Source organism: Ogataea philodendri (assembly GCF_020536065.1).
Source record: "Ogataea philodendri strain CBS6075 chromosome Unknown scaffold16, whole genome shotgun sequence".
NCBI lineage: Eukaryota > Fungi > Ascomycota > Pichiomycetes > Pichiales > Pichiaceae > Ogataea > Ogataea philodendri.
This window is the reverse complement of record NW_025763930.1, coordinates 244038-270000: the sequence shown is the minus strand read 5'-3', so window position 1 is coordinate 270000 and position 25963 is coordinate 244038. Positions and strand designations below refer to the sequence as shown.

At 46.7% G+C, this 25963-nt stretch overlaps 23 protein-coding genes across 23 annotated transcripts; 13 read left to right on the top strand and 10 right to left on the bottom strand.

Annotated features, from left to right (window-relative positions):
• Positions 1 to 1165: 1165 nt before the first annotated feature.
• OGAPHI_003427 (uncharacterized protein) lies at positions 1166 to 1831 on the bottom strand (the record flags this gene model as incomplete). The annotated part of the gene is made up of 1 exon (XM_046204402.1): positions 1166 to 1831. The coding sequence occupies one exon, from the start codon at positions 1829 to 1831 to the stop codon at positions 1166 to 1168; it is 666 nt and encodes a 221-aa protein (XP_046061933.1).
• OGAPHI_003426 (uncharacterized protein) lies at positions 1473 to 3721 on the top strand (the record flags this gene model as incomplete). The annotated part of the gene is made up of 2 exons (XM_046204401.1): positions 1473 to 1631; positions 2693 to 3721. The coding sequence occupies 2 exons, from the start codon at positions 1473 to 1475 to the stop codon at positions 3719 to 3721; spliced, it is 1188 nt and encodes a 395-aa protein (XP_046061932.1).
• Positions 3722 to 3785: 64 nt separating this feature from the next.
• On the top strand, positions 3786 to 4583 carry OGAPHI_003425 (uncharacterized protein; the record flags this gene model as incomplete). Its single annotated transcript, XM_046204400.1, has 1 exon — positions 3786 to 4583. The coding sequence occupies one exon, from the start codon at positions 3786 to 3788 to the stop codon at positions 4581 to 4583; it is 798 nt and encodes a 265-aa protein (XP_046061931.1).
• Positions 4584 to 4602: 19 nt separating this feature from the next.
• Positions 4603 to 5175, bottom strand: OGAPHI_003424 (uncharacterized protein; the record flags this gene model as incomplete). The annotated part of the gene is made up of 1 exon (XM_046204399.1): positions 4603 to 5175. The coding sequence occupies one exon, from the start codon at positions 5173 to 5175 to the stop codon at positions 4603 to 4605; it is 573 nt and encodes a 190-aa protein (XP_046061930.1).
• A 237-nt stretch (positions 5176 to 5412) lies between these two features.
• OGAPHI_003423 (uncharacterized protein) lies at positions 5413 to 5883 on the top strand (the record flags this gene model as incomplete). Its single annotated transcript, XM_046204398.1, has 1 exon — positions 5413 to 5883. The coding sequence occupies one exon, from the start codon at positions 5413 to 5415 to the stop codon at positions 5881 to 5883; it is 471 nt and encodes a 156-aa protein (XP_046061929.1).
• A 40-nt stretch (positions 5884 to 5923) lies between these two features.
• Positions 5924 to 6787, bottom strand: OGAPHI_003422 (uncharacterized protein; the record flags this gene model as incomplete). The annotated part of the gene is made up of 1 exon (XM_046204397.1): positions 5924 to 6787. The coding sequence occupies one exon, from the start codon at positions 6785 to 6787 to the stop codon at positions 5924 to 5926; it is 864 nt and encodes a 287-aa protein (XP_046061928.1).
• A 234-nt stretch (positions 6788 to 7021) lies between these two features.
• Positions 7022 to 8491, bottom strand: OGAPHI_003421 (uncharacterized protein; the record flags this gene model as incomplete). Its single annotated transcript, XM_046204396.1, has 1 exon — positions 7022 to 8491. One exon carries the CDS (start codon positions 8489 to 8491, stop codon positions 7022 to 7024), a length of 1470 nt encoding a protein of 489 aa, XP_046061927.1.
• A 160-nt stretch (positions 8492 to 8651) lies between these two features.
• OGAPHI_003420 (uncharacterized protein) lies at positions 8652 to 9848 on the top strand (the record flags this gene model as incomplete). The annotated part of the gene is made up of 1 exon (XM_046204395.1): positions 8652 to 9848. One exon carries the CDS (start codon positions 8652 to 8654, stop codon positions 9846 to 9848), a length of 1197 nt encoding a protein of 398 aa, XP_046061926.1.
• A 725-nt stretch (positions 9849 to 10573) lies between these two features.
• Positions 10574 to 10819, top strand: OGAPHI_003419 (uncharacterized protein; the record flags this gene model as incomplete). The annotated part of the gene is made up of 1 exon (XM_046204394.1): positions 10574 to 10819. One exon carries the CDS (start codon positions 10574 to 10576, stop codon positions 10817 to 10819), a length of 246 nt encoding a protein of 81 aa, XP_046061925.1.
• Positions 10820 to 10928: 109 nt separating this feature from the next.
• Positions 10929 to 12893, bottom strand: OGAPHI_003418 (uncharacterized protein; the record flags this gene model as incomplete). Its single annotated transcript, XM_046204393.1, has 1 exon — positions 10929 to 12893. The coding sequence occupies one exon, from the start codon at positions 12891 to 12893 to the stop codon at positions 10929 to 10931; it is 1965 nt and encodes a 654-aa protein (XP_046061924.1).
• Positions 12894 to 13066: 173 nt separating this feature from the next.
• OGAPHI_003417 (uncharacterized protein) lies at positions 13067 to 14050 on the top strand (the record flags this gene model as incomplete). The annotated part of the gene is made up of 1 exon (XM_046204391.1): positions 13067 to 14050. One exon carries the CDS (start codon positions 13067 to 13069, stop codon positions 14048 to 14050), a length of 984 nt encoding a protein of 327 aa, XP_046061923.1.
• OGAPHI_003415 (uncharacterized protein) lies at positions 14045 to 15328 on the bottom strand (the record flags this gene model as incomplete). Its single annotated transcript, XM_046204389.1, has 1 exon — positions 14045 to 15328. One exon carries the CDS (start codon positions 15326 to 15328, stop codon positions 14045 to 14047), a length of 1284 nt encoding a protein of 427 aa, XP_046061921.1.
• OGAPHI_003416 (uncharacterized protein) lies at positions 14094 to 14492 on the top strand (the record flags this gene model as incomplete). The annotated part of the gene is made up of 1 exon (XM_046204390.1): positions 14094 to 14492. The coding sequence occupies one exon, from the start codon at positions 14094 to 14096 to the stop codon at positions 14490 to 14492; it is 399 nt and encodes a 132-aa protein (XP_046061922.1).
• A 406-nt stretch (positions 15329 to 15734) lies between the features above and the next one.
• Positions 15735 to 17384, bottom strand: OGAPHI_003414 (uncharacterized protein; the record flags this gene model as incomplete). Its single annotated transcript, XM_046204388.1, has 1 exon — positions 15735 to 17384. One exon carries the CDS (start codon positions 17382 to 17384, stop codon positions 15735 to 15737), a length of 1650 nt encoding a protein of 549 aa, XP_046061920.1.
• OGAPHI_003413 (uncharacterized protein) lies at positions 15741 to 17387 on the top strand (the record flags this gene model as incomplete). Its single annotated transcript, XM_046204387.1, has 1 exon — positions 15741 to 17387. One exon carries the CDS (start codon positions 15741 to 15743, stop codon positions 17385 to 17387), a length of 1647 nt encoding a protein of 548 aa, XP_046061919.1.
• Positions 17388 to 17770: 383 nt separating this feature from the next.
• On the top strand, positions 17771 to 19759 carry OGAPHI_003412 (uncharacterized protein; the record flags this gene model as incomplete). The annotated part of the gene is made up of 1 exon (XM_046204386.1): positions 17771 to 19759. One exon carries the CDS (start codon positions 17771 to 17773, stop codon positions 19757 to 19759), a length of 1989 nt encoding a protein of 662 aa, XP_046061918.1.
• Positions 19760 to 19806: 47 nt separating this feature from the next.
• Positions 19807 to 20994, bottom strand: OGAPHI_003411 (uncharacterized protein; the record flags this gene model as incomplete). The annotated part of the gene is made up of 1 exon (XM_046204385.1): positions 19807 to 20994. One exon carries the CDS (start codon positions 20992 to 20994, stop codon positions 19807 to 19809), a length of 1188 nt encoding a protein of 395 aa, XP_046061917.1.
• Positions 20995 to 21126: 132 nt separating this feature from the next.
• Positions 21127 to 21672, bottom strand: OGAPHI_003410 (uncharacterized protein; the record flags this gene model as incomplete). The annotated part of the gene is made up of 1 exon (XM_046204384.1): positions 21127 to 21672. One exon carries the CDS (start codon positions 21670 to 21672, stop codon positions 21127 to 21129), a length of 546 nt encoding a protein of 181 aa, XP_046061916.1.
• A 112-nt stretch (positions 21673 to 21784) lies between these two features.
• Positions 21785 to 22342, top strand: OGAPHI_003409 (uncharacterized protein; the record flags this gene model as incomplete). The annotated part of the gene is made up of 1 exon (XM_046204383.1): positions 21785 to 22342. One exon carries the CDS (start codon positions 21785 to 21787, stop codon positions 22340 to 22342), a length of 558 nt encoding a protein of 185 aa, XP_046061915.1.
• Positions 22343 to 22606: 264 nt separating this feature from the next.
• On the top strand, positions 22607 to 23779 carry OGAPHI_003408 (uncharacterized protein; the record flags this gene model as incomplete). The annotated part of the gene is made up of 1 exon (XM_046204382.1): positions 22607 to 23779. The coding sequence occupies one exon, from the start codon at positions 22607 to 22609 to the stop codon at positions 23777 to 23779; it is 1173 nt and encodes a 390-aa protein (XP_046061914.1).
• Positions 23771 to 25111, bottom strand: OGAPHI_003405 (uncharacterized protein; the record flags this gene model as incomplete). The annotated part of the gene is made up of 1 exon (XM_046204378.1): positions 23771 to 25111. The coding sequence occupies one exon, from the start codon at positions 25109 to 25111 to the stop codon at positions 23771 to 23773; it is 1341 nt and encodes a 446-aa protein (XP_046061911.1).
• OGAPHI_003407 (uncharacterized protein) lies at positions 23910 to 24236 on the top strand (the record flags this gene model as incomplete). Its single annotated transcript, XM_046204380.1, has 1 exon — positions 23910 to 24236. One exon carries the CDS (start codon positions 23910 to 23912, stop codon positions 24234 to 24236), a length of 327 nt encoding a protein of 108 aa, XP_046061913.1.
• OGAPHI_003406 (uncharacterized protein) lies at positions 24444 to 24779 on the top strand (the record flags this gene model as incomplete). Its single annotated transcript, XM_046204379.1, has 1 exon — positions 24444 to 24779. The coding sequence occupies one exon, from the start codon at positions 24444 to 24446 to the stop codon at positions 24777 to 24779; it is 336 nt and encodes a 111-aa protein (XP_046061912.1).
• Positions 25112 to 25963: the final 852 nt, after the last annotated feature.

Sequence of the window (25963 nt, the reverse complement as noted above, 5' to 3'; positions counted from 1 at the left end):
ATGGTCTCCCACTACACTACTCGGTCAGGCTCTTAGCAGCTTAACTACAGTTGATCGGACGGGAAACGGTGCTTTCTGCTAGATATGGCCGCAACCGAAAGACTAGTAAAATGAGATGGGTATAAGGTTAGGGGGTCAAATTGTAAATCAGTAGAAGACATATATCTGTTTTGTATTCCAATCGTATAATACCAAAAAACCAAAATTGGCACTTTGTGTGATTTGATAGACCCTATAGTAGATTTTCGGAATGGGTTTTGATTTCGCTGCTGGCGATATGTTGCAGATTTTTCCATGTAGGTGGAGTTGAGGTTCGAGAGAAAGCAGCATAAATCTGTATAGTGCATGTAAGAGCTTGAGGAGGTCGGAAAGCTAAATTGCTCCGGGAAAAGGCTCCAATCGCCATAGAAAAAGATAGAATGGCAGCGGCGATTGAAGAGAAATTGGAGATTTATGGGTCATTTATATCAAGAAAAGATATGATACCTTAAGATCTGGATTGTTTCCGGGCGTTGGGGCCGTGACGGGTCTCGAAAATTCTAGTGGGCGGTTGCTTCAGGCCTATACCGTTATTCCACAATCGAATCTAAGCTATATTTCCATATCGAGAATTGTCGCTGCGAAGCTTTTCTGAATCGGTCGTCGTATGGGAAATTGATCGTGACCTGTTATCCTAACAACCTATCAAGTAATGGTATTCTTGAACCGTGAACTGCAAAAGGCTCTATTGGTTTTGAGAATTGTAGAGAAATTGCACTCTTTCGCTAATTTTATGGCTTGATAAGCAAAAACAATCAAAATCCTATCTCTCGCTCCAGTTACATCATACTAATCTTTCTATGTAGAATTTTTGTGGAGCCGCTCCTGTTGCCTCCAAAAAATATAGTTTCTTTGAAAGAAAGATAAAAAAAAAAAATGAAAGTTGAGATTTGAGAGATACGGGATTCGAACCCATGTCGCCTGCTTGGAAGGCAGGAATGATCACCACTACACTAATCTCCCAACTTTCTTGAGTGAGTAGTATCGGTGCGCACCATGTAATGAATGTATAGTATCAATAATATTACTGAACGAAAATTTGGTTATTGATGGACTCTGCACTTCATTCAAAATGAACTACATCTGATGAAAACCATGTTAAACTCTTTTATTCGAATACAAAAAACTAAGCAGAAAAAGAGAGAAGAGACTTCAGTTTGGCAACTTCAGCCTTCAATGACTCGTTCTCTTGCAACAAACTTTCACATTTGTCCTCTAATTGAGACATTCTTTCCATCTTTCTAGCACGAGATCTTCTTGCTGCTTCTGTGTTTCTAGCCCTCTTCACTGCAACAGAATCGCCACTCTCAGGAACCACTGGCTCCAAAGGTAGTGCTCTCTTCTTTCTAGTGTAAGGGGTACATCCAAGACGATCCTTCTTGGATGTGACAGAAGAAATACTCGTACAAGAAGAAGATCTCTTGGTAAGCTCCATGTCATCCAAAGGCGACTCAGCATGGACTTCTGGAGATGCATGTTGCTTTGGAGCTTCGGGAATGAGCTTGATTTCCTCTTCCTCTTTGAAAAGAGGTTCCCAAGTGGATGAATCCTCGCGAGGTTCGAACATTGGAGTTTCTTGGTCGATAGGATCGGTAAAAATTGAATCTATGACCGAAGAATGGATTTCAAAAGGAGAAATAGTTGTACCGACGTCTGCGGACAACAAACCTTGATCAACATCATGATCGCTAACTTGCGGACCCCTCACTCCAAAAAGGAGGTCTTCAACATCGACTTGCTTTGTCGACTGGGGCTCCGCAAAAGCACTAAACACTGATTCGCCTAACAACATAATGATGATATAATAGTTCTAATTGGTAAATTTAATCTTTTTCTTGTGAGAAAAATGGTCAACAACGACACGCCATGATGGACGGTGGATATAATCTAATTACTTTAACATTTTCAATGGGGGGATGAGATGAACTCGAACGAAACTTAAGTCTCTAAAAAACTTTCTTCTTTGGTTTCTTTAATTGTTTATCATGATGGAACAATTCAGAAATTATAACCTTTAAGGGTATAAATTTAGGCACACATTTTAGTTTTTGACTAATAACTCAAACTAACAACTAACGGGGAAAATAATAATAACTTGGGTAGATAACTTGGTTTTGATGTGTGTCTTGAAGAAAGAAAGTATAAAAGAAAAAAATTCGCCATAGCGGAAAATTCGTTTATTATATATTCGCGATTGGGGAGAAGTCACAAAAAAGCCACTATCGGAATTTGTAGATACGGCTTTAGCTTTTGATATAAAAGTAGCTAAAATTTAGAGTTAAAAATCGGGACAAGAACGGAGTACAAAGTTCTGCGTGGAAATTGTTCACTATGACCTTTACTTGGTGACCTGGTTGGATTCTCTGGATCTATGGCCTTAGATTTTGGGAATGAATAATTGTGATTATTAAGTTCCGCCTGTTCAATTACCGCATTAGGACGAAAAAATGACTCATTTCAAATTGACCAGGTCCAAGAAATGGCAGATCCATCGAAGCCCAGACCGCCAAAAAATTATTAGCCACGACCCTCATGTCGATCTGTGGCGCATTTTGATAAGATTCTTTATTAGGTGTTAATTAGATGCATTGTTTCTAATTATCAATTTAACTTTGACAGATGGTAAGTCTGAACGGTCTTCTTTCAATCTAAGTTTACTAATCGTGAGTCTTTTCAAAGATTGAACAATCCATCATTTGATGGCCGGAACAAGAATTTCAACGTTTTTGATGACGACAACCTGATCAGCGCAGATCCTTTCTCAGACCAAATCGGTCCTCAATTCAAGTTCCCTCAAAGTAACGAGTTTGAGCTACAAGATCTCTTTTTCACTACATGCAAGGCTTTGAAGAACGACCTGAAAAACATCTCGAAACAGACGTATCAACTTCAGACCGACCAGCAAGCTTTTGATCTCGGAAATACCCAGTCTGACTCGTTCAATACGGGATACAAGTTTATTGACTCCCAACTTGACCAGTTGGACCAGAGAATCCGTGAACTCAAGAATGGATACAAGCTGGATGAGCCGAACAAAAAAGTTGCTTTGCGAGTGTTAATCGATTATTACAAGATGGTGCTTTCCAACCTCCAAAACGTTTTGAAATCCCATCAGGATAATTTGTACAGCGATATTTCTGACACCCTAACCTCTGGCCTGTCGCTCAGTGCCCCCGAGGTTCAGAATTACTCGAAGAAGCTGGATCTTGATTTCATTCAAAGACTGGAAGCCTCGCACCCATCTGCAGACAAGTCTATTTTCGAAAAGCTCGTTCATTACGTTAACGAAATCGATAATATCAAGAATTCTATCGCCAAGGTCTCCAGTCTAAATGTTGCTACCACTTACTCTGCCGGCCACGAAAGGGACTCATCTCTTTCGAAAAGTCGAACCGCTCAAAATTCGTTGGATACTCGCAAGTCGTTGCCAACTTCCAGTCTAAATTCAGACCGCTACGGTGATTTTTATGACGAGGAGACCTGGGAAATGCCAAGAGCTAAGACCCGTAACCAGCTACTGAAGAGAAACGCTTACGTTTTGTGTGTGGTTGCCGTTGCGTTTGCTATCCTGGTTGCGGTCATTTATGAGGTGGCTAAGAGAAAGAGCTCCTCCCCCGAGAAGACCACTGTCAAGTACATCAAGAGCGTCAACGATCAGCTAAAGTCTCTGCTTGATAGCTGAACACACCTAACACCGCGAAAAAAAAAATTTATAATTTTGTAGACTAAAATTTAATTCAGGAGGTATGGCACAGAAATCTGGAAAAGCATCCAAGGCTTCTGCCGGAACGCCCAAGGGCTCTCTTCGTGTACAGGTGAAGGCTTCAGAAGAAAAGAGCCAGAAGAGGAAACGTGACGAAAGCGAAAGCGACGACGACTCAGAAAGTATTGATGTCTCTACGAATGAGGAGAGCGACAACGAAAGCGAAAGTGACCATAAAGATGGCAGCAGCGAGTCCGAAAGTGAAGACGAAAGAAGTGATGATTCAGGAAATGAGGGAGATGAAGGTAGCGATTCGGAAACGGATGGATCATCAAATGAATCTGAGTACTCTGACGATGACAACGATGAGATTCCAGCGCTACCTGCAAAGAAAAAGAATAAGAGCGATGGTTCTGAAGCATTCTCCAAGGCTATGAATGCTCTCCTTGACTCCAAGCTGAAGGCACATGATAGAAAAGACCCTATTTTAGCAAGATCAAAAACACAATTGAAGAAATTGGAGAGTGAAAAATTGGAACTCAAGGCAAAGAGGCAGCTTCTGGCCGAGAAGAAGGCAAAGCTGACATCCAATCGTGTGCGCAATTTGCTCCCAACCGATGATTCGCTTGCTAGAGAGGTCTTGGAGAAGGAGAAAAAATATAGAAAGGTGGCTCAGAGAGGAGTGATCAAGCTTTTTAACGCAATATTATCGACGCAAACCGAAACAAACAAGGAGGTTGGTGCGCTTGAGGGTGTCGGACAATCTAAAAAGAAGGAACTGATTAACGAGATCTCTACAGAGAAGTTCTTGGATCTGGTGCAAGAAGCTGGTAAGAATTAGTATATACAAGTAATTTTATCTATTTGTACTTTTCGAGCACTTTAGGGATCACGCTTGTAACTGAGCTCCTGGATGCTTTCCATTCAGACTGGATCAGATTCCAAGGAATCTTTCCAAACAGTTTTTTGGGGTTGTCCAGCGGTCCTTCCTTAATCAATTCATTCGCAATCTCCTCGACTTTTGCTTCAATCTCGGCTTCCGAGGCAACTGGAAGCTCCTTGAGGTACTTCTCAATATATGGTATCTCACTCAACTCCTTTTCACCCATCTCCTTGGACCGCTTGGATGTTCCGTCCTTCAGGTATTCCTGTGCGGTTTTCCTGCGCTGGTTGGCCAATTTTGTGAGCAGGTCATGTAGTTGGAACTCGTCTTTGGTCTTTCCGGGGTTGTTGACCTCGAAGTTTTTCACTTCGACTAAAATGCTCTTAATCACATTTCTCTCGAGAACATCTGCTTTGGCTTTGATATTATTTTTCAAATCCTGTCTGACAGATTTGATTACCGTCTCATACGCAGCGGTACTCTGAAACCGGATGCCTCTTCCAATGTTTTGTCCTAACGAGAAGGAGACTTTTCTTGTGAATGGGAGCATTTTTAGAAGTTAGTTCACCAAACCGATTTTTCGTTTTTCATAAACCGTCGGGTAACAAAATAAAATAAACTTCATTAATTTACTGAGGCAATCAATTAAGCAATATTTATTAGCTATTCGAATAGAGAGACATTCTTGCGATTGAATAACTTCTAGAATCAGGTTTCGTTGCTGCTTATAATTCGCTTTGCACAAATTTGATACTACTTTAGCTTATTCGCGCGCACTTAATTGCAAATGGCCGGCGAATATTCTCGACGAGTATACACTTCTGACGAAGTAGCGACCCATGTTTCGGAGAATGACTTGTGGATGACGATCAACGACAAGGTTTACGATGTAACAAGTTTGATCGATCGCCATCCAGGAGGCTCTGAAGTTCTATTCCACTGTGCTGGAGTGGACGCCACAGCGGCGTTCTACGATGTTTCGCACTCTGATAATGCATTCGCCATGTTGATACCCTGTTTCAAGGGATACATCAAACAAACGGGATCGGACGAGAACCGATTGGATAAGAAGAAAGCATCTGTGAAGAAGAAAAAATACAGGACATACGAAGAGATCAAAGTCACTCAGAGTCAGCGGCTGAAGGAATCTCAACAACTAGCATTTTCTCCAAGAATCTACCTGCTATCGCTATTAGCATTTCTTGGATTAGGGACGTTTATATATTTACAGCGCAAAAAGTGGTCGGAATGGATATAATTTAAGCAATAATAGGTTACTGCGAATATTTGGACATTTTCTAATGACCTGTAGTTGGGAATCCCATTGCGACCTTGAACGAATCGTAGATCAGCCATTGACATCCGGTCAAAGTACCGATCATGAAGATTCTGGCTCCCAATCCGTTCCAGAGCCCCTTGAAACCAATACGCTTATAGATTCTGCTCACTGCAGCAGTCATTGCCTCGCCCTTTCCTGATTCGTTATTAATCAAGGACACCATCACATCTGCAGGATGTGACACAATAGCACAGAAAATACCAGCCACGTAACCACCTGCAAAAGAGACACCGGTCTGCTGTAGCTTTGTGTATTGCTCCTTTGGTTTGGTAAGGAAAGTGGTGTAAATCAACTCAACAATTTTCTCGAACGAGGTGAATTTAACACAGGTGTACGGAATCTGTCTGAACCACAGAGGCACTAATCCCGAGTACAAGTGAGAATACAGTCCCACGACCTGGTTAGGAGGAAGCGTAGTTTGGATTTTGACTTTCATGGACTCGAACGGACAAAGCGCAAGATCAGCGAGGAACTCTGCGGATGCAGATGCAAGCATATACACATACGCGTTAGACACGCCGAAAAAGTCGCTGTACCTCTTTTTGAACACCTCGTAGAACCCGTACTTTCCAGCACCCTGGAGACCGTATCCAATAAATGTAGGAGCAATTCCGCTAAAAATCTTGAGTAAGCCCTCGTTTTTAATGATCGTTCTGATACCGTCAAAGTTTCCTTTATAGAGACCGGGCTTCACTTGCAATCTGCACTTAACAAGGTCCACTGGTAGCACTCCCGAGTGCGTGGGAGCACACGCTAGGAAACCTCCGGTTGCGCACGCAAGGTAGTATTCAGAGGAATACAGCTCAATCTTCTTACCCGACATTGTCTATCTAACTATAGTGAAGAAGCTTTAAATTTTTGTAGCGGTGCCTGTCCAAGAGGTGCACTGTATATATATAAGAAAATGAGATCCGCAAGTTCCAGATAAGTGAGCCGCAAAGCGATCAAAAAAAAAAACGCTTGCTGTTGCCGAACTTATAAAGATTTCGGTTACCAGAGGAACAATCAGCCGACCGATCACTACTAAACAATTTTGAATCTTATTACAATGCATTTATTACTTGTTGTTTGGAGTGCTCTCCTTCTCTAGAAATTCGGTCCATAAAGACACGAACGATTGGCCCGAGCGCTGCGACGTGTTTTCGGCTATTGGTGTAGTCGGCACATTAAGAATACTGCTTGAGTTGGTTTTCGAGTTCGAGGACATTAATCCAGCATGTCGCTTCTTCTCGTCGTCCCAGTTGAGGAAGTTCGAAATCAATTGTAAAACCTCAAACTTCTTGGCATCTGCTCTCGGTAGCTGTAGGAACGATATCAACAAGTTCGATATCAATTCTCTATCAACGGTCTCTGTGGTGGACTCTTTCTTCACCAGTTTCATCGCCTTCATTAAGTGTTCGTTCAGAACAATCGTTTCGTGTCTCAATTTTCCAATGGTGAGTTGTTTCTGTTTCAGTTCATTCTCCAGGTCGGACATGCGAGTCAGCTTCTGGTCCGCGTCGGCAAGCTTTGCGTTCGCTGTTTGTAATTGTGCCTCTATTTCGGAGGCCTTGGTGATATTCACCTCAATTTGATGTTGTAAATTATGCTTTTCACCTTCAAAAGCGCTGGTGAGCTCGGCTATTTTTGACTCAAGACTATTGACGGTGGAACGTAGGCCGTCGCTATCTTTTTGTAAATTTTCATTGTCCAAGACCAAGGCTTCGTTTCTGGCCTTTACCTCATTCACTTCGTGGAACAGGTTCTGCTTCGAGATCTTCTCCTCGTTGACAATAATCAAATATTCCTCGATCTCCGATTTGAGCTCCTTGATTTCCAAGTTGTGTTTTCTGTTTGATGTTTCCAAGCGCTTGATTTCGAGGACCTGCTCATCTTCCTTAAGCTCGGTATTTTTCTTCAAAAGGGTATAATCTTTGGATAATTTATCGCATTCCCTGTTTAGCCCCTCTGCTTCTTCTTTTAGAGACTTGACACTTGTATTCAGATCTTCAATGGCCTTATCCTTCGCGACAATATCTTTTTGCAGTTGCTCCACTGTCTCTTTGCAAGACGCCAGCTCGCTTTGTGTATTTTCTAGCTCTATCTCGGATTCCTTCATTTTCTGGAATACCGACTTCATGGACGACAACCGGCTCAAAAGAGCCTGGTAGCTCGACTGATACTTTTCGCATTCCTGTACTTTTTTCTCCAACTCTGCAGCAACATCGTTTGACTCCAAAAGAGCAATTTTCTCGTCTTTGGCTTTGAGTTGTTGTTGCAAAGATTCAATGAGTTTATCTTTCTCGTCAGAATGGCTAGTTGAAACAGGGTCCGTACTGACTTCGCTAGCCTCTTCCTCAATTGTATTCGTTTCTGGTTCCTGTTTCAAATCTTCCTTGACTAGTTCTTCACTTTGGCTTGGAATGGAGTCCTCTTCCACAGGAGTATCTGGCTGGATTTCTGGTTGTTCGGGCTTCTTTTCGGTGCCGTTTGCAGCACTCCCGTTGTCCTTTCCATTCTGTTTCTTCTTGTTTTTACCTTTTGCCATTTTGACGCCAAAGACTATTTACAGGTAGTATTAAACAACTGGGTCCTTGTTCAAAAAAATGCGTTGGCAAAAAATCAAAAAAAAAAAAAATAGGCAGAGGACTCTAATTAACCTCGGACCCTTTTTGTCAAACGAGCGGCCAATCTTGTTTTTAGGACAAATGGCTCAACAAACGTATCTCATATTAACGGCAGGATTCCTCATAAGATGGGTGCTGCCTACGATTTTCCCCAGCATCACTACAATCTTGGATAAGTCGGTTTTGTTTTCGACGCCGATTTCCTCGTTCCGTTCGCTTCAAGAAGGTATATTCCTGCTTTCCAACTCCATCGATCCTTACAATGGAGAAATTGTGCACTTTCCACCTCTTTTGTTGCTCGTTTTCTCCAAAATATCCCAATTGGACCTCGTATTCGCCGCCCTAGACACACTTACAGGCTACTTGCTGGTCCAAATCAACAAAAAGACAAACTATTCTGCAAAATACAGTTCGTGGATCATTGCAGCATTCTATGCGCTCAACCCGCTGGCAATTCTTACCACCCTGTCCAAATCGACCACAGTGATCAATAACCTGACCCTGCTATATGTGTTCCACCAGGTCCTCTCGAAAAACTATAAATCTTCAGTGATCTCGTTGGCAGTGTCGTCCTATCTCACTTATTACAACTGGTACTTTGTGGTTCCGGTGCTGTACTCGATATACCAAAATACGGCCTCGAAGCACGCGGTTATTCGCTCGATTGCGCTATACCTTGCATCGATAAGCGCACTGCTGTACTCCAGCTATGTGCTTACCAACAACTCATTCAGGTTCCTTTACCTCAACTACTGTTCCACCGTGCTGTTCAAGAAAATCATACCCAACATTGGATTGTGGTGGTACTTTTTCACCGAGATCTTTGAGTTCTTCAACAGTTTTTACTTGGCGGTGTTTAATATCTACTCGTTCATCTTTGTGATCCCGCTGACGCTCCGGTTCCCCAACGACCTGTTGTTTGCCTCCTGGATCCTCATAGGGTTTCTGAACTTTGCCAAGCCGTATCCAACGGTGACCGACCTGAATCTTTTCTACTCCATGTTGATTGTGTTCAAAGTGTACTACAAAAAACTGAAATTTTCTCCGTTTTTGAGTTATGTGGGGATCACAATAATTCTGACATTATTGCCGGTGTTTTACTACGTTTGGATGTGTCTGAATTCTGGAAATGCAAACTTTTTCTACGCTATCGGGTTGGTGCTCAGTGTGCTGCAAACCATTATCGTTTCGGATTTCCTTTGGTCCAAGATCCAAACAGAGTACTTCCAGGAACAGGGTCTGGATCTTGATGCTATTGTCAAGCTGACCCAGATATGAGAGGATGGAATCTAAACATTCCCGGATTTGGCAAGCGTGCTGATGCAAGATCTCTGAGTCGCTACATTCTCGCATCCGGACACCAGGTGGAGGGAATCTAGACCAGGAGGCCACCAGATCGGCGTTATTGTTTCCCAGCGGAATGTCGGCCAATTATGGCAATAGGTGTGAAAGCATTGGTCAATTCCGGCGTTCTGGGGTTGACTGGTCCGCTATTTTTAATTCGGATTGTTTGGACATAATAGGGAAATGTGATTGTGCGTCAGTGAAAACGGCCACCCACGCGTATGGTTGCTGTTTTGCGGTGTGTAATTGGATGATTTAATGAAATCAAGCCCCTGAGATTGCACGAGGGGCTGTTTGCAAACATCCAAGTAGCTTGTGGGCTGGGCAACTGCGAGGTTGCTGTTCTTTGCGAGATCCTTTTCGAGGAAGACTCGTTAAAGGCTGGGCTGAATATGCAGCTGAAACAATAGAGTGAAAAACTTATACATGCATAAAACTTCTTATAATGGTAAAGGCAGGGCACCTAAGCTAACGAATGTTCCCAATCAGTAATTTTTCACGCCCAATTGGGAAATAGCGTGGCGGTTTTTTATTTACATTCCAGCTACACGGCAGGTTTTTCAAAACAAAAGCCAGCCCTCCAAACATTATAAATATGTCCTGTATTTCCCCCCTGGTTGAAGTATTCATTTGAACCAACTACCTTCGCTCTTTCAGAAATGCAATTCTCCGTCGCCACTTTGCTCTTTGCTGCTACCTCTTTCGCTGCTGCCTCCTCTGTTGTCTTGACCAAGACTGAGGCCAGCACTGTCTCCTCCACCATCTACTCTTGTGACGAGACCGTGACTGACTGCCCATACAAGAACAGCACTATCTCCACTTACGAGGCTGGTGCTGCTTCCGGTTTCGGCTCTTACTACGCCGCTGCTGGTGCTGCTGTCGCTGCCGGTGCTTTGTTGTTGTAAGCGCGATTCTGTATGCTATATCAAATCCTTGCTGGTTGCTTGGTGATACCTGCTAGATATTGGGTTTAATTCGATAATAAATTATCAAGGTCAAATTAACCATCTTCTATTAAACAGTAGCGCCTGCATTCTTTTTAGAAAGCAGCCCGTTTCTCGAGTAGTTTACATATCGTGATCGGCTTTCCGAGTCGGTCACTTTTTTGAACGACGTCTCCATTGCTTCCTGCAACAGCTGATTCTTCCGCAGTGTGGACTCGTACTCTTTTTTGGCTGCTTCCAGCTTCTGCAGTCGATCCTCGTCGTCTTGCTTTTTGAGACTCTCAACTTGCTGCCGTAACAATCCGATCTGCGTCTGCTTCTCTGCGATCTCCTTCTCGGACTCAACAATCGACGTGCTAGCCCGTTCCAGCTCCGCGGTCATGTACGAGCTCTCGTTCGTCGCAGCCTCAATCTTGCCTTCCAGTTTCTCGATCTCCTCCTCCAGATGCACAAGCTCGCTGTCGTACTTTAGCCACAGCGATGCCGTCTCCTCAAAATTGTCTTTCTTGCTCGTTATCTCCTCGATCTCGTGCTTGTAGGTCTGTATGTTCTCTTTGTGGACAGCAATGCGCTCGCTCGAAGCAGTCACCTCCTTGCTGCTCCGGGCCGCAGAGTCCTCCCGTTCCTGCAACTCCGACGAGATCTTCCGGTAAGTGGCCATGATCTCCTCGATGTTTTTGGAGTGTGCTCCGTAATACTCGTCAAACGACCTTAGCTCCTCGTTCTTCGCAATCAGCTCCTGCAGTCTCTGGCCAAAGTGGAACATCAGTGTATGGGTCAGTATCTGGTCCATCGCAATGTCCTTGGAGATCCCCGTCAGCGTCTTGTTGTCGGAATTCAGAACATTGAACAAGTATTTCTTCTCAAGACGCTTGGACTCGTAAAAATCGGTCTTTTTTTGGTGATTGCTCTTGAACCGGGGCTGGATAATGTGTCCGATCATCTTGGTCTTTCCGCTGAAGTTGAAGTTCAGGTTCAGGTCACTGTCCTTAGTCTCCTCCTCCTTGAGGAAATCATCGTTGTCAAAATTGAACTTCACCTCTGTTAACAAAGACCGCTCAACATCGTTCGAGGTGTACGTTGGAATGATCGGCATGTCCAGCAACGGCCACCGGTGGACCTCTGGATCGCGCATCCAGTTGCTCAAAAACTCCAGGTTCTTGTTGTATATTGGCCGTAGCTCCAATGGCAACTGCCCAGCCCGGTCCCTCAGAACCACCGCAGCAGCCGTGACCGGCTTTAGGTAGTCATTGTAGTTCCTGGTTTCCACCTGGTTGCGGAAATACAGCGCAATGTGCTCAATCGTATTGATGGGAACAAGATGCAAAATCTTGGTGCTTCTGTTGCGGAGTCTCAAGATCCTGTCGTGGTCCAAAGAACAACTGATGTCAAACGAGATGATTATCTTCATTCTCGTGTTGGGCTCAGACGTGAAATCTTTCGAGTCCGAGGGAAACAGGTGAACGTTCAAGTTCACGTTCTTCTTGTTTGCTCCCGCAGATTCCTTCAACTTTGTCCCAGAATACCGCTTGAAGTTGCACTTGTGGCCAATGCAAAGAGCGTCAATTAAGTCAAGGGTCTTGCCTGGTCTAGCAATGATGGCTATATCTATACTTTGTTTGCCCTTGACATTGTAGATGCTGTCCAGAATGTTGAGCAGGTCGCTCAGAATCTTGAACTTGCCGCTTGTTTCGGAAAGCCGTTTGGGAATATCTCTTGCAGTTAAACTTTTAGGAAAATAGTGGTCAATCAACAAGTACGGATGGGAACAAACCAATTGCGTGTTCAGCAGCATTGTCTCAAGAGAGTCCACAATCACACGGTCATTCTCTTGGGTATCGTCCACCCGTTCAAAGAACTTGAGGATGTCACTGTAGTGCAACGACACGATCTGGTCTATCAGCTCCTTCTGGAAATCGCTCAATCCGGTGGGGATTTTGTAATCGTTGGATAGCTGGTATTTCTCCTCCACCTCGAAATGCTCGGTTGCAATTGTTGGTTCGGGCTTGGCGTCCAATATTTTCAGTAAGTCCATGGTAAATAGTACAAGAGAAATAAACCCACTAAAATCAAATCTGTGAAATTATTTTTATTTACTACATCTTTTATGTCTTTGAAAGCGCTAACAGAAGGTGAGTCAATCGGTGTTTTTGGTACTAACAACCAGACGAAATAAAGCTGTACGACAGACAGATCCGTCTGTGGGGCATGGAGGCCCAAACGAGGATGCGTGGGTCACGGGTTTTGGTGGTCAACCTCACCAGCGTGGGCGGTGAAGTTGTGAAAAATCTCATGTTGGGAGGCATCGGCGCAATCACAGTTATCGACTCCACTAAGGTGTTGGACCAGGACCTGAACGTCAACTTTTTCTTCGACAAGACCCAGGTGTCTGAATACAAGGTGGTGGCCGCAGAGTCGAGGATCCGCGAGCTCAATCCAAGAGTTAATCTCAGTATCAGTACCGACGACTGGGAGTCCAAGGATACAGACTATTTTGCCTCATTCAATCTGATTGTGGCCACAGGTCTGGACAAGGATCAGTTGTCAAAGTTCAACACCATCACCAGAGACCTGAATATCCCATTCTACGCGGCCGGAAGCCATGGTTTGTACGGCTACATCTTTGTGGACCTGATTGAGCACGAGTCGTCAGTTAAGTACGAAAGAAACCCTGTTCCAAAAAAACTGGGCGTTCTGAACCCAGTGGCAGAAATTGTTCGAATCACAGATACCGTGGAGAACGACGTTGAGATCCAGAACTGCATTGTCAAGACGAAGTTTAACCCGTTCTCGTCCATCTTGGTCAACACCACCAACAAGTTTGCGCCATATTTCCCAACTCCAAGAAAACTGCGCAAGATCACACCTGTGCTTCCAATCTTGCTGGCTTTGTTTGAATACGCTGCAGTTTTGGGAAAGCCAATTGAGGAGGTCCATATCGAGCCGTCTGATCTGCAAGCCAAAGTGGTTCGAGTGATCGCTGATCTTCAGCTACCAAAGGAGATTTTGGACACTAATTTGGTGAAGAAGCTTGCAAATCAGGCATTCTGCGAGTTCCAGCCCGTCAGTGCGATTCTCGGAGGAGCACTGTCGCAGGATGTGATCAACATGCTGGGCAGAAGAGAGCTGCCACTCAACAATTTCGTGGTTCTAGATGGATACAATAACGAAATGCCCGTCTTTAATCTATAAGTCGTTATACAAGTTGACACACCTGTCCCAGCCGCCAGAGACGATGTTCAAACAGTCATTGGATATATCACAGCACATCAATTTCTCCGGGGCCTTGAATTTCTTAACGACAATCCAGTTGTCGCAGGAAATCAGGTCCAAATACCCGTCATACGAGCTCGAAACCATGAACTTGTCGTTGCTGCTCACCTTCAAGTCGGAGATCAGCTTGCTGTGTGCAATGATGTTATGTTTGGGCTTGCGGTTGTTCCGAATATCCCAGACTTTCAAGTTCGCGTCTCCACCGCCTGTTAAGAGCTCGTACCCATTCTGTCTCCAATCCATACCATATATTCCCTTGGCATGGTCCTCCATCACCCAGATTGACTTTCCAGTTCTCAAGTCCCACACTCGTCCAATGGCGTCGAGTCCTCCGCTCGCAATTAGCGACCCGTCCGGTTGATGTGCCACGCTAAACACCTCTTTGGAATGGCCTTCTTGGTAGTACAGCTCTTTGGCCTTCTCCACGTCCCAGAACCTCCATGTATAATCAAACGACGCCGACGCAAGAAACCTGCCCGACGGATGGAACTGGATCCGTGCCACACGCTGTTCGTGGCCCTTCAACGTGGTTCTTGCCGACTCGTCTCCAATATTATATATCTGAATCAATCCTTCACTTCCACTGGTTGCTATTATTTTGTTGTTGTTCGGATGCCAGTCGATCCCACCAACCTTCTCTTCGTGGCCTTCCAGGACGCGTTGCAATTCCAGCTTGTCGTCGAACAAATACGTCTTGCCGTCCCACGATCCACATGCGATATATTTCTGGTCTCTGGAATATTTCAGCACCGAAGTACATCTGTCAGAAACGACCTGCGACCCCTGCAAACTGACAGATTTCAAACTCTCGTTGTACTTCCGCCGCTCGAGCAGGATATCCACCGGTTTGAACTCGTTGAACAGCTGTGCCTGGGCCGTCACTCTTGCTCTTGCGCGAGGTAGCGAGTAATTGGCCACGAATACTCGCGAGTCGTACACATCGTCATCTCCCGGGGTGTAGAACTCCTCGTCCTCGTCCTCTGCTGAGTCAATCTCGCCGTCAAGACCAATCAGACGACCAAACTGTGCGCGAACAGTCTCGTCATTGGCCACCAGGTCGACAAGCCGGGCGCGACGGTCGGCGTTATCCTCGCCAAAAAACGTCTGTGGCTCGCCAAGCTGCTGCAGCGTGCGTCGCACGTCCTCATCGATCGTCGGGACCTGCTTCAACAGATCCTTCAACTCTACCTGCGACATGAATTGTTTAGAAAATTATTTTGCACTGCTGTGGTGTAAGGATGGCGCTCCCCAGCTTGTTCCCCCGGTCCAAGTGTGTCAGCATAAGCAGTTGCAACGCACTCGGAGTTTTGCTCCGAGGTCGCAAGGGATTACTCATTGCGAGACGTGATTGGGCCTAAGGGAGCGGAAAATAGTTGCATCGAAACTACAGAGTCCGAGGTAGAATGGAAATGGTCGAACGGAAATGACGTTTTCACGCCTTTTCCCCGGACTTTCCTTTTTCGGCAGTAGATTTTAATTTTTGATAGTAAAATTGGGAGCTTCCCTTAGTCCCGATGTCCCGTCAACCATCAGGGGATATGGAGGCCGGCGATGCCACAAGTATATATAGTGCAAATTTTCTGGGGTAAAAGTTGGATCAAAATTAAGAATGGTTTACACAAAGATCGACATTGACCAAGAAGAACTCGACTTCCAAAAGGAAGTGCAAGCTATCGAGAAATGGTGGGCAGAGCCTCGTTGGAAAGGCGTGAAGAGAGTCTACCCAGCAGAGGAGATCGCCAAGAGACGGTCCACTTTGAAAAACCCTAACGCTTCGGACGCCATGGCCAAGAAGGCCTTCAAGTTGTTGGAGGAACACCACAAGAACAAGACTGTTTCTTTCACTTTTGGTGCTCTTGATCCAATTCACGTGACCCAGATGGCCAAGTACCTGGACACCATCTACGTTTCTGGATGGCAATCCTCGTCCACCGCCTCGACCTCTAACGAGCCATCTCCAGACCTTGCAGACTACCCTATGGACACTGTTCCAAACAAGGTGCAACACTTGTTCTATGCCCAGCTTTTCCACGACAGAAAGCAAAGACACGAGAGATTTTCGTTGTCCAAGGAGGAGCGTGCCAAATTGCCATACATTGACTTTCTCAGACCAATCATTGCCGATGCTGATACTGGACACGGAGGTACCACTGCCATTGTGAAGCTCACCAAGATGTTCATTGAGAACGGAGCCGCAGGAATCCACATTGAGGACCAGGCCGCTGGAACCAAGAAGTGTGGACACATGGCCGGTAAGGTGCTTGTTCCTATCCAAGAACACATCAACAGATTGATTGCTATCCGTACTTCTGCTGATATCTTTGGTTCCGACCTTTTGTGTGTTGCCAGAACCGACTCCGAGGCTGCCACCTTGATCACCTCCACGATCGACTCCAGAGACCACTACTTTGTTCTTGGAGCGACCAACCCAGACGTCGAGCCATTGGTTGACGTGATGAACGAGGCCGAGCTCGAGGGTGCTTACGGCTCCCAGTTGGAGACTGTTGAGAAAGAATGGATTGAAAAGGCCGGTGTGAAGCTGTTCCACGAGGCCGTTGTCGACGCCATCAAGGCCTCTGACCTCAAGGACAAGGAGGGTGCCATCAAGAAGTTCACCACCACCGTGACACCATTGAGCGGCCACTCCCACAAGGCTGCTAAGGAGATTGCCAAGTCTATTCTTGGAAAAGACGTGTTCTTTGACTGGGACGCTCCAAGAGTCAGAGAAGGTTACTACAGATACCAAGGAGGCACCCAGTGTGCCGTGAACCGTGCCAGAGCTTACGCTCCATACGCCGACATGCTGTGGATGGAGTCCAAGCTTCCAATCTACGAGCAAGCCAAGGAGTTTGCCGAGGGTGTCTTGGCTAAGTACCCTGAGAAGTGGTTGGCATACAACCTTTCTCCATCCTTCAACTGGAACGCTGCTATGTCTCCATCTGACCAGGAGACCTACATCAAGAGACTTGCTGATCTCGGCTACATCTGGCAGTTCATCACTCTTGCTGGTCTGCACACCACTGCGTTGGCTGTGGACAACTTCTCTCGGGACTACTCCAAGATCGGTATGAAGGCTTACGGCCAGAACGTGCAAGCCAGAGAGATTGACGATGGTGTCGAGGTTGTGAAGCACCAAAAGTGGTCTGGTGCCGAGTACATTGACAGCATTGTGAAGCTTGTTTCCGGTGGTGTGAGTAGTACTGCTGCCATGGGAGCTGGTGTGACTGAGTCGCAATTCCAGAATGGTAAGCATTAAATAGTATGACTAAATGATGAACAAGGTTATTTATTGAGAGAGAGTAGCGATTTGAAGTGGGGGTTGGTGTGTTGGATGGTTAGTGAATAGTTAATGAATGGTATATTTAATTCATGAGAAATAATAAATGCCAAAAGTTAAATGGTAGCAGAATAGAGGGTAGGAAAAAAGAGGTTAACATGGAGAAGAGAATAACGATAGCCGAGAATTTGCTCACTTGAAAGACCACTCATCATCCAACGAGTACCATCTGTTTGTATTTGCTTTTTAAACGCCGTCTTTGCCTCCTCTCATCGCAGCACAACTTTGCACGGAATTTGCTACCACAATTTTTTTTGTCACACAACTTTTTTCCTGTCGCGTACTGTTGTGATTTATCACAAATGGCTTTACGAGACATCTCCAACATTTCGGCGCCCAACCGGGCAGATGACAAGTCTCCACCACGAAAGATAATGAAACAGACCCGTCTGATTGAAAATATCCACCGTAACAGAGAGCTGGAGTTGCAGAAGGTCCTGGAGACAAAGGATCGTACCCAGCAGGAGCTTAGCGATCTGAACAGCGAGCTATGGAAGATCCGAACAGACCTGCCTGAGATTGAGCTGGAGCTCGAGAAACTGAATCATCAGCTTTCGGAGCTCGAAAACGAGTACAAGAAGAAGGAGAACGAGCTGGCTGAGGCTGACAGACGGTTTGATTCCGAGATCGAGGCGCTCAAACACGAATTTGAGCTCTACAGGCAGACTGTAGAGAGCAATTTTAACCAAAGTATTGAGAAATTGAGCCAGGAATGTCACGATAAAATTGAATCATCGCTGGAATCCAAGCAACAGACATTTAATAAGTCAAAACACATGCTGGAAACCCAGTGCGCAGAATTGGAACAACAACTCGCTACAGAACAACAGAACCACGGAAAGGAGCTGAATAGACTCACGGAGCGCAGACATGCGAGACTGGAGGCTCTGAATAGAGAACTGAACAGAGAGATACAAAATCTGTCTTCGGACAAAGATGCATACAAACGAGCCATTCAGACGTTGAATGAAAGAATAACCCAGGTTAAGAAACTGATCAATGAAAGAGAGACTGAAAATGAGACTCTCAGCCAGCAAATAGAAACGTCGAAAGGCAAGGCATCTGTGTTTGAAGAGAAAACGTCAGATATTCGAGGTGAAATTCAATTGTTGAAATCGCAACTGGCTGAAAGGTCGCAAACTCTCAAAGAGAAACACCAGACGGCCAAAGAATACGCAGAGATGTCGGTTGGTTTCAAGCAACAACTAGAGTCGGAAGAGCTGCTGCGTCGCAAAGCTCACAACCTGCTCCAGGACTTGAAAGGGAACATTCGGGTTTTTTGTCGAGTCAAACCCGAACAGCCCGAAAACCGGTTCCAGTACCAGGTGTTTGATTCGGTGGAATCAAATGATGGTAACGAACAGATCATCTTGACAGAGCCTGCCAATCCTCAACAGCATTCATTCAACAAAAGTGCTCCTAAAAATTATAGATTTGGCTTTGACAAGGTATTTGACCAGGACTCAACCAACACGGAGATCTTTGACGAGATCAGCCAGCTAGTGCAGAGCGCTCTAGATGGCTACAATGTATGCATTTTTGCGTACGGACAGACTGGCTCGGGAAAGACTTACACCATGTCCAGCACGCAAGATGGAATCATACCCCGGTCTGTGGGACTTATATTTGAAAAGTGTCGTTTGGCAGAGCAGACAGGGTGGAATTACAAAGTAGAGGGTCAATTTCTCGAAATTTACAACGAAAATATCAACGATCTAATGACCGAGTCGTATCTACGCAATTTGGACTCGGTCAAGCACGAAATAAAGCATGACGAAAACACTCGCACAACCACCATCACCGAGCTGACCACAGTCAGACTGACGGACCAAGACCAGGTCGCACACATCCTTAATAGTGCGAACAGGAACCGTGCTACAGCGTCCACCAACGCCAATAACCGTTCGTCGCGGTCTCACTCTGTCTTTATTATCTCGCTACAAGGGTTCAACTCGAAAACTGGCGACACAATCAGCGGTAAACTGAATTTGATCGACCTGGCGGGGTCTGAACGGATTTCTCACTCGCTTGTCACAGGAGACAGACTGAAAGAGACCCAATCGATCAATAAGTCTTTAAGTTCTCTTGGAGACGTTATCACGTCGTTGTGCAACAAGAACCAGCACATTCCGTACCGGAACTCTCGTTTGACGTACTTGCTACAACACTCTCTGGGCGGAAACTCAAAGACACTGATGTTTGTGAACGTCTCGTCAAAACTACAACACTTCAACGAAACGCTCAACTCGCTACGGTTTGCAACCAAGGTCAACAACACTCAGCTGAAATAGATCCAGTTTGGTTTTAGGATTGTATCTATCGAATTATTTACAACCGCTCATTTGGACACCTCGTTGCCATGCTCGTCATATGAGCTGACGTTCTTTTGGTATGCGCGGATGGCCCAGTTGTACCCGACAAACTGGATGTCGGGCGCACTTTGGCCTTCTGTTTTTGTGTACTCGCTCCAGAACTTCTGGGAAGCGAGTCGTGGGTCTTCGGGAGCGAACCCGTTCTCGAGTCTGAGTTCTGCAACTCGTTCACGCAAATACGCACAGACCCGGCTGCGCAGGTTTTGTGCTTCCTTGCCAAACTTGAGTTCCGGAGTGAGGTCGTTTGGGTTTGATCTATCGTGATATTTGTCGCAAAGAGCACGCCATTCAGCACGGAAGGCCTCGATCACGCGGTCCTCGATCGCACGGCCAATATTCACGGTGATGGTGGACCCTATGCCCTGAGGAAGAATGGAGTCGACCAGATCGTCCGATTTTGCTTCCGGAGCGACTTTTTCGAACCCGTCCGAGAAAATTGGTACCACCACCGGCGCAACTGTGGGCTCCAAGATCAGTCTGGCGGTACCCCATCTGAAGAACCGCATGGAGTTGTTATGGGGCGGTTTCAGCTGACAAACGTATCCTTCAGGGAAAATGTGCACCCACGAAGATTTATATCTGAGAATCGGAGGGGTATATTTTGGCGAATAGAACGACTTGACGTTGTCCACCAGGGAAGATGCAATTGGTTTGGACTCGTTCAGCCCCTGGAAAATGTGATCTGTGTCCAGAGTGTCGTCTGGTGAAAGAACTCTGACCAGAGCGTCTAGTCCTCCTTGGAACGGGCCTCGGCCAAACCGCTCGCACGCAAACAACTTGCCCAACGAGAAGAACGTGCTGCTAGACTTGGACACAAAGCAGATGTTCTTGGCTGCAAGTCCCCACCTAATATCGTCCAGAGACGCATAGTATCTCCAGGGCAAACACGCCCAAAGAAACGGATCGTCACAAACAGACATGTGGTTCATCACGGTGACAAACCCACGATTCTCGGCACGAGCTTTGGCCAGACTTCGATCGAGGTTCTCGAGTCCTTTCAGGTTCAAATTATAGAAGAGCGAGATGATGAGCTTGGAACTGCCCACCGCGGCCAGACAAGTGGCGTGCGACAACACGTTCCACCAGCGCGACTGCTGCGGGCGGTCGTTCAGGATGAACTCGTCTCCGCGCTGCAAAACATCAAAGAACGACATGTACTGAAAATTGATTCACTGCTGGAAATTTATTTTGGAAAAATGGGCTACACGTGTGGTGTACGGGTGCGCTGTAATCAAGGGTGGATGAACAATTAGAAGGCCCATTTAAAAGGGCGACTGTGCTATGTATTATCTTCTTCTCTCGCTGACCTGCTCGACCTTGACTTCCTCAAGTCCTTTCTCTTTCAAAAGACCCACAAGATACGCCTCGACCTCGTCCCCAACGTCTCCCTGGATAACGACCTCGTCCTTTTTTTCGGCGTTCTTGGACACAGAGGCGCCCGTAGCGAACTTGGAGGCGAACGTCTTGGCCATTTTCTTCATGTCCACGTCGAACACCTCGAGTCCAGCAACGGCAATAACGTGTTTATGTTTGGTGCGCTGGATCCGCTTGACGAGCACCTTGGAGCTCTTGAGCGACTGCAGCTCGCGCTCCTCTTTGCGCTCCTCTTTGAGCTGCATCTTGGCAAGGGATTCGGAGATCTTGGCCTCCTTTTCGGACGACAGCGACGAGTTCAGTGCGCTATCGGCATAGAGAGTTTTGTACAGTTCTGGGTCGTCGGACTCGAGCCAGGTCTTACATTTCTTGAAACGTTTTCCGAACTCGCAGAACTCCACGGGGAACGTGCAAACACCGCAGTATTTCACCTGGACAGGCTCTAAAACGGTAGTCATTTGTAGGAGAATACTTTTTCCAAGCTGAATTAAATTTCCACGGCTGTGCTCTTTTGGCAATTGGAATTGCTGTAAAAACTTGTTTACCAACGCGTTGTAACATATCAAGAGAATGGCTGGATATTCGAGTCAAACGGTGCCACAACTGAAGGAAGTACTGAAGCAGCGGGGATTGTCGACGAACGGCGTCAAGGCGGACTTAATTGCTCGTCTGGAGGAGTCGGACAAGATCGAGGCCCAGCTGGACGCTGAGGACGGCGGAGAGCAGAAAAAAGTGGAGCCCGAGCCTGTTCAGGAGCCCGCCAGCACAGCCGAGGTGACGAACGAGGAGAAGTCTGCGGTGGCCGAGAAGCCGGTGCCCGTTGTGGAGACAGAGTCAAAGAACGAGTCTGTCGAGAAAGAAGCCGAGACTGCACCAAAGGAGGAGAAGAAACCGATCAGTCCAGAGGAGCTGAAACAGGCCGCCGTGGAGCTGCTGACCAAGAAGATCGCGAGAGCCAAGAAGTTCGGCAACGAGGACGAAGTGCCCCAGTTGGAGGCCAGTCTGCGTCGAATCGACAAGTTTGGCCTGTCGCTGGACTCTGCGCTCGCCAGAGACCTCGGGTTCAAGCCGGCCAAGCCCCACGGAAACCACAATCACAAAAACGGCAAACACAAATGGAGAAAGTGAACGGGTTGGATATGTATCAACGCAAAACATAGAGAGAGGTGTTAGGAGTAGGTTGTTCAGCCGGATTGCATGAAATCTATTGTTATTTATTGTGATCGGCAGATTAATTTGAATCGTAGATATCAGGAGAAATCTCCTGGACAGACAAGTGCTTGTTGGACGGGAAGCAGGAAAACATTGTGCGCCACAGGGTCCTGTCAGACAATTTAATATTGGAACACTGGTGATTAGCAGCTCATATATCCACCACAGTGTCCCTTTCAAATGTCTCTTGGGTCGGATCAGCCAACCTCCCCGGGAGGGGCTTTGAGCAGTCCGATTGTGTATTATCAGGACGTTTCGACCGCTCAGTACGTCGTGAACGTGTTCAATTTACCCGCGCGCTTATCCAAATCAGACCTGGACCTTCTCTTACAAACCGTGGCTGTCAATACGGCCTCCATTGGAGCAATCCAGATTTACAACTCCCCAAACAACCAGGACGCCTGGGCCTCTATTTCTGCGTTCAGCTATTCCACAGCCGCCGGACTTGCCAACAAGCTGGACGGCTACGAATTCGACGGCTCCATTCTCCAATGCCAGCTAATCAACTCCTATCAGCCACAGAGTTCGGCCTTTTACTCAGATCCAGTCGACCAAGGGGTCCAGCCGTACTTTGTGCCTACCCCGTTGGCCACCCCAATGCCCGCGCCAATTCCTATGCCCTCCATGCCGCCGTACTACCCTTATTATTCGTACGGGATGCCCATCCAGAGGGCAAGATCTGTGTCCTTCCCATACGCTGATCCCCAACCTGCGGCAGCCGCACCGCCACACTCTTTCCAGCCACACGCCAACCGGCCCCAAAGACGGCAACCTAATAGGCCCCAGCAGCGGGTCGAGCTGGGCAACAACTACTCGTCGATCCTGAACCCGGACTTCGACAAGGACGAGTCGGACCAGGACTCGGACTCGTCGGTCGACGACAACGAAAAGCCCACAGACCAGCTGGTCCAGTTTTCAGCGTCCAAGTATGTGAGTCCGACACGGCTTTTCATCGGCAACATCCCGTTCCAATCCAACTACCTCTCGGTTTTGAACTATCTGAACGCCAATGCGAGCCTGGTTTCGCATTTGTATTTGAAGACGCAGCCTAACGGCGGGTCCAAAGGCTTTGCTATTGCTTTAACTTCCAGTTTGGACGATTCTGTCGAGGTGATCCGGAAGTTCAACGGTGCCAGCTTCGAAGGACGCGATCTGATTGTGCGTTTTGATAAGCTGCCAAAACTGATTCTGAAAAGTCACAACATTAAAAAACGCAAGAGCTTGGAAAAGAAACAGGCCGACGAAAAGGAAAACCACAACGACCAATCCGAACCGGACCAGGTCGCAGAGGAGAAACAGGTGGCTCAGGAGCTCGTGTTAACAATTAAAAATACAAAACCTTTACTAGAGTAAAGGCTGGAATTTGAACGGCGATCTATTTGGTAGCGGCAGCGGAGGAGTGAGAGCATGCAAGCCTGCCGGTCTGACTTGTTTCTGCGGAACATCAAAGTTCAGGTTGAGATAGTCCTGCATGTTGTGGTAGATGAGTTCCAGCTCTATGAGTTTATGGGGCTTGTTTCTGGTTGCATCGAACAATTTCTCCAGCTCCGAGTCCGAGTCGATCAAGGATTTGGACTGGGCGTTTCTGATCTTGAGGATCCGATTGTTGTTGACTATTCCAAATGCCGTTTTCGAGTTGGTTATCAGCTCCAGAACCGTTGGCGGAGAACACGAACTTGAAGGGTATATGAACCGTAGATCTTTGGTGTTGAACTTGATAACCACGGTGATGAGTGAATCCGAGGCTGGGGATCTTGACAAAATCGTCGACTTCTCGTCCAGCTGCGACGTTTGTGGCGTGAATGGATAGTCTTTCTCCAAGATGCTGCGGAAAATGTCGCAAACAGGATACAACACCTGGTTGAACCCGAAATCCTTTACACATCCACCAACGAGCTTCTTAAAGAGCTGTGCTGCCACAAACTCTCCGAGCTGGGCCACCTCCAACGACTCGTGGTCCAGACTCTTGACCACCGAGCTCAACACCATGTCGCTGTTGAGTTTTTGCTTGATGTAAATGACCGAATCGTACGACAGATGGCCGAAATATCGTTCCAGCACAAACATCACAGCTGTTGAGATACACGACGACCCAAATGCCTCGATCGACTCGAACGAGCCGGTTCCGGACTTGGTGAGATCGAAACACGTCCTCGACCGCTTCACGCTCGCCAGAAAGCTGTTTGCCGCTGCTCGGAACTCGTGGTTGGCTCCCAGCCGGCGCAAAGAGGCCCCAAACGGCCGCTCTGCAGACGGGGCCACCAGAGCAGAGATGGCCGTTTTCGACTCGATCTCGTGCTCCTCGGAGCTTCCAGTCGCCATGTCTACGTCCTCGTTCAATAGATCGCTGTAACTCGGACTCACATTGTCCTCTTTTTCACGGCGTCGGTTGGCCAGCCGTTTCTGCGACCGTTTTTTGTTTCTGCGGACGCTCTGAATGGCCAGCCGAACCAGCTTGTCAAACTCGCCCAGCGTGTCGTCCGGAAACCCAAACTCCTGCTGCAACGTCTTGGCACACACCGCAATTTCCGCATCTTGTTCGCACGCTTTCTTCGAGCTCAAAGACAGGGACTCCACCAACAACAGCCGTCGCGACGAAAACTTGCGCCACAGCGTCTCATCATGGAACCCGAGCTTGTCTCGGATCTCGCTCGTAGCACCTTTGCGAGCCTCGGAGCTTGTCATAAGACAATCACAAGAAGAAAATGACTAACACAATATTTAATATATATTTTGCCAAATGGTCGTGCCGCATCCCCAGATGGGTTTTTTCTTGGATCTTTAACCTTTTGATCCTTCTTTATGAAACACCTCCTTTATTGGGCGCTAGTCACCGCGTTGCCCGCGAACGCCCTCATCACAACAGACTCGTTCTTGGAATGCGGCCCGTTATGCGTAAGTGGAGCTTTTTTTGATACCTAACACCAGGACGATGGTTATTACTTAGAATGCCACGATAGGGCAAGGAGCGGGTATCTGTCCTGTACTGCTCCAAACGAGATCTGCAAATGTTACTACGTTGGAGCGTTGGTGTCGGAATGTATCAAGTTTTGTCCAGCTTATGTGAGTATACTCTATTTTCCATACTAACCAATTGCAGAACAAAAACACCTACGACCTGCTTTCGTCGATTTGCACGGCCAACGTTTACGAACAGGCCAACAGCAAAACTGTAGAAGCGTCTATTTTACTCGGAATGTCCCGAACAAATGAAACAAGAAAAGGGTCGCTTTTGGGTCGGCCGTGGCCAGCAGAGTCTGATTGGGAAAGAGACGTGCTCGAACTGAAAATGAGCCAGAAAATCCGCCAGAAAAACCGGCTGTTCCCTCAACCACGGCGGATATTTGCAGTGGCCCACAACGAAAGCACAAACAGCACGGTTTCCACAACCAATTACACCACCGCGTCCAAAAACCGCGGACTCAAGGCCAGTTTCAGCGCGATATCGCTGCTCGTGGAGCTTCTGATCTGTCTTTTCATATGAAACAGCAACTGGCTACCAAAGTTCAAGATCCAAATCGTCAATTGTCACAAGCT